The sequence below is a fragment of the Eurypyga helias genome, unplaced genomic scaffold, assembly GCF_000690775.1.
Source record: "Eurypyga helias isolate BGI_N326 unplaced genomic scaffold, ASM69077v1 scaffold31179, whole genome shotgun sequence".
NCBI classification, from domain to species: Eukaryota; Metazoa; Chordata; class Aves; order Eurypygiformes; family Eurypygidae; genus Eurypyga; species Eurypyga helias.
In genome coordinates, this window is record NW_010273205.1 from 375 (window position 1) to 1,012 (window position 638).

The following is a 638-nucleotide window of genomic DNA, read 5'->3' on the forward strand; positions in this document are numbered from 1 at the left end:
CCACCTTGGAGTCGCCGATGTAACGGCTGAGGCAGAGGAATTGGTCCCGTTTCACCCTAAAATGCTTCACCATCTGCACGTCCAGCATCTCCCCCACCTCGCCCTGGGGCGTGAATTGCTTCTGCGCCCGGTTCCACTGGTAGACGACGGGAGCTTGGGAGCTGCTGGAGATGATGAGCCGGGGTTTGCCGTCGTTCTCCACGTATTCCACGTCGGTGTCGCGGTGCCAGGCGTGGAGGGCTTGGTGGGAATAAAAACCGTTCTGGTTGAGGCGGTAGAGGCTGGTGGAGCCCGCCTTGGAGCTGTCGGCGATGACGAAGTACCAGTCGCCTTCGATCTGGAAGGCCTCGATGTCGTTGGGCTTGCGGGTCTTCTGGCTGTCGATGTCCTGGATCTTGATGAACTTGTCCACGGCGGTGTCCCAGCGGTAGATGTAGGAACCGCCGAAAAGCTGAGCCACCACCACGTACAGCTGGTTCTGCGCCACGATGGGCTTGCAGTGCACTGCCGAGTGGGCTGCCGGGCAGGGCGGTGTCACGCCGGGGCCATGACCCATCCCGAAACACCCAAAAAACGGGAGTCGCAACCCAAGGGGGGATGCCCGCCCGCCCGCCTTACCGGGGATGCGGTCGAAATCG

General features: G+C 62.1%; 1 protein-coding gene across 1 annotated transcript in view; it reads right to left on the minus strand.

Moving 5' to 3' along the window:
- Positions 1 to 638, minus strand: part of LGI3 (leucine-rich repeat LGI family, member 3) — a gene marked incomplete at its 5' end in the record, with an annotated part of 2,031 nt that overhangs the window by 299 nt on the left and 1,094 nt on the right. Inside the window, 1 exon segment of the mRNA XM_010159399.1 lies at positions 2 to 516. Within this exon segment, the coding sequence (XP_010157701.1) occupies positions 2 to 516 (515 nt within the window).